This window comes from Gopherus evgoodei, chromosome 5 (genome assembly GCF_007399415.2).
Source record: "Gopherus evgoodei ecotype Sinaloan lineage chromosome 5, rGopEvg1_v1.p, whole genome shotgun sequence".
Taxonomy (NCBI): Eukaryota; Metazoa; Chordata; order Testudines; family Testudinidae; genus Gopherus; species Gopherus evgoodei.
In genome coordinates this window covers 46,871,924-46,877,923 of record NC_044326.1, presented here as the reverse complement: position 1 = coordinate 46,877,923, position 6,000 = coordinate 46,871,924, and the positions used below count along the sequence as shown (strand labels likewise).

General features: G+C 38.4%; 1 protein-coding gene across 2 annotated transcripts in view; it reads right to left on the bottom strand.

The window, feature by feature from the left end:
* The window catches only part of SLC30A9 (solute carrier family 30 member 9), a 68,291-nt gene continuing 62,291 nt past the window's right edge, over positions 1-6,000 (bottom strand). Inside the window, exons 17-18 of one of the 2 annotated variants that reach the window (XM_030563788.1) lie at positions 4,302-4,415; positions 1-2,008 (exon numbers count right to left, since the gene is read on the bottom strand). In XM_030563788.1, coding sequence (XP_030419648.1) covers positions 1,964-2,008; positions 4,302-4,415 — 159 coding nt within the window. In that variant the 3' untranslated portion in view covers positions 1-1,963. Of the gene's footprint in view, positions 2,009-4,301; positions 4,416-6,000 lie in introns of those variants that run through there. The other variant, XM_030563789.1, reaches the window with a different exon arrangement.

Sequence of the window (6,000 nt, the reverse complement as noted above, 5' to 3'; positions counted from 1 at the left end):
TTAACTTTAAAAATATCACTTTTTATTAAACACATTTCTAATTATCAGTCTTAAGGGCATACTACAAATCTAATGAGTACTACAGTGGGAGACAGCCAGATAAAAATCAAGTCTTCCCTTAGATTAAGCACTAATAGGTTATAAACAAATGACTGATGAGAAGAGAAAGAACAGGAATTATAAGCAAGGGTACTAACAGACCCTTCAGTCCCAATTATGTAACAAAGTCATTCATTACACACATTACAGTACATAAAGCCTCACCTCTAAAAACTAAACTTTGGAATGTCATTTTATTTAAAATGCACAGCATGCAGTGTTTTGTGATTGTCAAAAGGCATGCTATTTTAAATTCTCATAATTCACTGGCAAATGACATTTTACATTTTAAAAAATACTATTACAAAGCATGTAATCAAATCCTGACATTTTGGTCTCCACTATTATTATTTGCTGCAATGCATAGGATTTAATCATAACAAATTGATTTTGATGACTTGTGTTCCCTATCAACAATTCTGCCCTCAGTATGTCAGTCACCAGACTACTCAGCAGCAGAATCATCAGGATGCTCTTATTGCCACCTCACTCCCATGAGCAATTTTCATGTTACTGAAACATTTTAAAGTGCATAAAGGGTTTTTCTTGGAGGAAGATTTATCAGTAATTATTCTATTAATATTTCAATTACTAGATTTGCATGATTTGTACTCAGCCTTTATTAAGATTATTTCTTACAGAGTCTGCTATGACTTGGATACCTATTGCAGAAAGCCTTATTTTAGAAACTCATTTTTGTAAAACACTAGAATTGTGCATTTCAAACACGTACATTCTATGCACTCAGTTTTGGGATTACTGATAGCCATGACACATATTTCAGCACAAATGTTTTACTTTCCCCACACAATAAGGTTTTTCAGAAAAAAACAAAAAAGCTATCTACAATTCAGATTCATACAAGTAGTGCCTGTGTAAATAAATTAGTATCAACTTCACATCTAATTATAAATATTTCTAGAATGTTAAAACTTCTACACACCTCTTGCTTTTGCTAGCAAAGATCATTCACAGAATGCTGCCTCTTAAAAATATAAAAAGCCAAATGAAAAACAACAGAAAATGACTAAATAAATCGTTCCCCAGGTTATATCCTCCAACGTTAGCAAGTTAAAGCAACAAAAAGGCATATGGGTGGGAAAAAATCTGAAGAGAAAAAACCTAAACACAAGGCATAGGCCAAGATCTACAAAAAAAAAGTTTGTTGAGGTTTCTACATCCTGCGCAGTAACTCAACGTACTCTAGGCCAAGCCCAAAGCCAACTGCATTCAAGAGACTGATCTGACCCTCTTACGTTATATTAATAATTGCAACACTGGCAGAAGCAAGTTTCCAAATCATGACACTCGAGAAAAGGACTGGGTTTTTTGGAGGGACTGATCTCAGAGGGGAAAAAAAGAGACCATATAGCTAGAATATAACAACTGGTTCAAGATTGACAGGTAGAACAAATGAAACAAATCCTGTTCTAACATTAAAACATCTGTATCTTGCAAATACCTCCAATGGCTTCTAGAAGTAAGTAGTTAAATGAGTGCAAACTGATGTGCAAGTTGACAAAAAATTGAAATGGCGAAACTATCTTCTGTGTATTTTCAGGCATTAACATTTGCCTTATAGAAACTAAAAGATTTAAGTTCCAATTCCCAAATAAATCCACCTCCAACAGTCTCATGTAGAAATTATGCTAAGTAGCTTTTGTTGAACTGATCTTCTATACAAAGTTGTTGACTCTGAATCTATAGCTGTTCTGGAAACTGATTCAGTAACAACAGTTCAGGAAGCCTACAGCATGAAGTAAATGAGGTATGGTATGGAAGTGACTGCAGTTTCAATAGCTGTTCCATTTCTGTGCAGACTTGTTTCCAAAAGAGAGTACTCCACGGATTTCTTCTGTCAAATCTACAATATTTCCAAATCTACATGTCGAACATCAGGATTGCGTTGCTGAAACAAAAAACCCAAAATTCTATTAATAAGCAAAGAATCAAATGTATCACACTGATGCTGACAACAAGACCTGCCACTATGTTGGCAATAGGATAACAAATCCCTGCTCATGGTAACATAGCAATTGTTTTAAAATGAAGACTGACTAATACATTCAACCCATGCTTTAGGCAGGTCTAAAGAATTTGTCCACCAAGGAAAATTTATCAGAGTGTACTACAATGGTGACAACTTCATAGCTAAATTAGTTCTAATGCTTTCAAAAGTATAAAGCAGCTCATGATTTAAAAAAGGTAATTGGTTAAAGGTAAAAATGTCCAAATTAAAAATAAAAAGTTACATTCTACATAGAAGAGGCACTTTCCTGAATGCCAAAAGTGCATGAAAAGAGCTGTCTATGCTATTAAAATGACTTGTAAGACCTAATATACTGACCGAGTTTCTATTAAAGAAATACACAACTTCAGACACTGAAAATATTATGTGGTTTGCATAACAGGTGATGTTTGCTTCAAGTGACTTGCTTCACCAACATTTCTACAGGTGACTTTAAATTAGGTAAAGCTTTTGCAATAGCAACAATTATTGAAATCCCTATATACACTGAAAATAGAATTCATGTTTTGAAAATTATTATTTGTAATTGAGCCTGCTGTTCAAAAAAATCACCGAGGGCTGGCAAGCAAACCCAACTATAGTCAAAACACTGATTTTGATTTTCAATAGCACCACTCTGGGGAGATAAAACTAAAATTACTTAGAATGTTTCTCAAAAATCCTACACAGACTAGAACATGCTCTTGAACAGCACCTTCTGATGAAGGGAAAAGGCAGTCAAAGGCACAATATTTATCTAGCACACTATGGTTATGATCATGGCTCTGTACTCCCCTTGGAAAATACCATGGATTTTACCTATGTCTATGGAAATATTTGTCTGCCCAAATGCCTCACATCTTCAGACAAAGGAAATGCTTAACTACTCCAAAAGTAGAGAAATAATTCTTCAGCAGAAAGGAAAAAACATTTAAAAAAAATCACACCCTATAGAATGGATATGTTCTGTATTAGAAGTTCCCTTTGGGGCTTTTCATACATTTGTAATATAAAACAGTTCCCCATTTATTTCATGCAGACTAATATGATTTATTTGTACATACAATTCCTTCTACTGCTTAGCCACAAAGGGCATGAGACCTGTCCACCTTTTCATCCTAGGAGAAACAGACAACTGCTGGTGCCTGGAAGAACAGATTTTCCCAGATTGTGGGATGTAACAGAATGTAAAGCAAGAAAACCAGACTCTAAAGACGGAACCAAATGTTGAACATCTGCTGCTTCCCAGACCTCTCCAATCCACTTATACTTTCAGGAATTCATAGCATCTCCTATAACTAGGTAATCACACATCAGCACATAAACTATCAATACAAAACCAGTCACAACACAACTGTCTGACTATATCTCTGTCCAGCCCAATAACACCATTCTAGAAATTGAAATCAGAAAGGCAAAAAGTGTTAAAGAGTTGGGAAAATATTTACCTTAAAGGTCCTTATGATGAATCTATCCTTTTATAAAGTTATGGTTTGGTATAAAGGACAAACCACAAACTAAATGAAAATTAAAGCATGCCACACCTACCTACCATAACTTCTCAGGTAAGGTTTTAGTAGCCACAATGTAACAAGGACGACACGCCTTTGCTGTTACAATTGAAAGAGATCTCTAAATCCTAAACTGAAAAAAGGATGGATGCTTGTTTGTGTGTCTATTAATTTCACATGGTAGAGCAGTAGTTGCAATGAGAGATACTGTTTTGCCAAGAGCGAAACAAAACAAAACAAAGGTAAAGTAACTGGAGCTCTCTTCATGTGCAATGACATCACTTTTGACACAACATTAAGTACATGGTTAAAAAACATTTAAAAGCTGCTTCTCATTACAGCTGATGCAGAGTTCAAGGGCCTATAAATGACTTGACATTTTGAGACAACTGTGCCATTTTTCAGAGAACACAAACAGGTAATATTCCATGGGAACTGTAATCAATAAGTAGTAATGATCTTAGAAAGGCAAGTGACTTGGACAGACAAAACAAACCACCATACAAGCCACACATGTCAAGCAGACCCAGGGCAAGACAAATACTTGTTTTCAAGGTCAGAACTGTTGAATGAAACTTAACTGAAGTTTGTCACTGCTTTTCTTAAAGGTAAAACAAAGCCCTAAATATATCAGCAAAATAAGAGCATTCACTGACTGATTATTTTTACCAACTGAATATTACCTTTAGCTCCTTTTCAAGCCGGTCTACTTCAGCTCCCAGTGTGTCAATGACATTCTCTCCATGTTTAAGCATGAAGGCTTCTAATTCCTCAAGAGTTTTCACCTGCTGAATTTCCTGGCAAGAAAAGAAATTTGAGAGGTTGGAGGGAAAGGTAAAAACACAAAACAAAAAGAAAAACAAGCAACCAATAATTTTTAAACATTTTCATGTTTTCTAATGGGCAACTCTTTGCCAAGGAACTGGAAAAGGCTGGGCTTCTTTATTATTCCTGACTTTTCAGGGCAGTGAGGATGAAAGACACAAAGAATGTAAAACAGATGGGGAGGAAGATGGGCTGGCAATAAACCTGCAATATGTACACATACATTTTCACTTTTTCCTTTATTCACAAACTAAGTTTAAAGAACTGCACTTTGTCTTTCCAAAAAGTCATCTCTTCAAAAAGTTGGTAAACGTCTCAGTTTTCTCCTAACAAGACAATGCAGCTTCTCTCTCCTTGTTCTCTCCTCTCATTCTCTCTCAAAAAGGTAAGGCCAGAATGGACCACCGTGACCATGTAGGTTGACCTTTTGCATAACACGGGCTACAGAACTTACCCCACATCTTCCCTGTTTGAATTACAGCATCTCTTTTAGAAAAGCATCCATTCTTGATTTTAAAATGGACACTGACAGAGAATCCACCACAACCCTTGGTAAATTGTTCAAATGGTTGTTTACTTTCAGTTAAAAATTTACACCTTATTTCCTGTCTGAATTTATCTACCCCTTCAACTTCCAGCCACTGGATCTTGCGATACTCTTGTCTGCTAGACTGAAGAGCTCATTCTTCACATAGTATTTATAACCTGTGACCAAGACACCCCTTAGCCATTTCTCTGTTAAGCTAAAATAGACAGCCGACTCTAGGAGCTCAAACATAGAAGCCAGGTTTTCTAATCCTTTAATCATTCTTGTGACTCTTCTCTGAACCCTCTTCAATTTATTAACATCCCTTCTTGAATTATCCACACCAAAACTTGCCACACATTTCAGTAGTGGTCACAACAGTGCCAAATACAGCAGTAATATAACCTCCTTACTCTTATTGTATATTCCCCTGTTTATATATCCAAGGATTGCATTAGCCCAGGGGTGGGCAAACTTTTTGGCCCAAGGGTCACATCTCGGTATGGACATTGTATGGCGGGCCATGAATGCTCGCAAAATTGGGGTTGGGGTGTGGGTTCAGGCTCTGGCTGGGGGTTCAGGTTCTGGGGTGGAGCCAAAAATGAGGCGTTCAGGGTGCAGGAGGCTTCGGGCTGGGGCATAGGATTGGGGTGGGGGCTCTGGGGTAGGGCTGGGGATGAGGGATTTGGGGCGCAGGAAGATGGTCCAGGCTGGGACCAAGGGGTTTGGAAGGCAGGAGCGGGATCAGGGATGGGGCAGGGGGTTGGGGCCAGAAATGAGTTCAGGGTGTGGGAGGGGGCTCCAGGCTGGGGTAGGTCATGGGGGGGGGTGAGGAGGGGAGTGTGAGGCCTTCAACTGGGGGTGCAAGCTCTGGGATGGGGCTGGGAATGAGAGGTTTGGGGTGCAGAAGCGTGCTCCAGGCTGGGACTGAGGGGTTTGGAGGGCGGGAGGGGGATCAGGGATGGGGCAAGGGGTTGGAGTGCGGGAGGGGCAGCTCCCGGAAGGAGCGGCATGTCCCCCCTCCAGCTGCC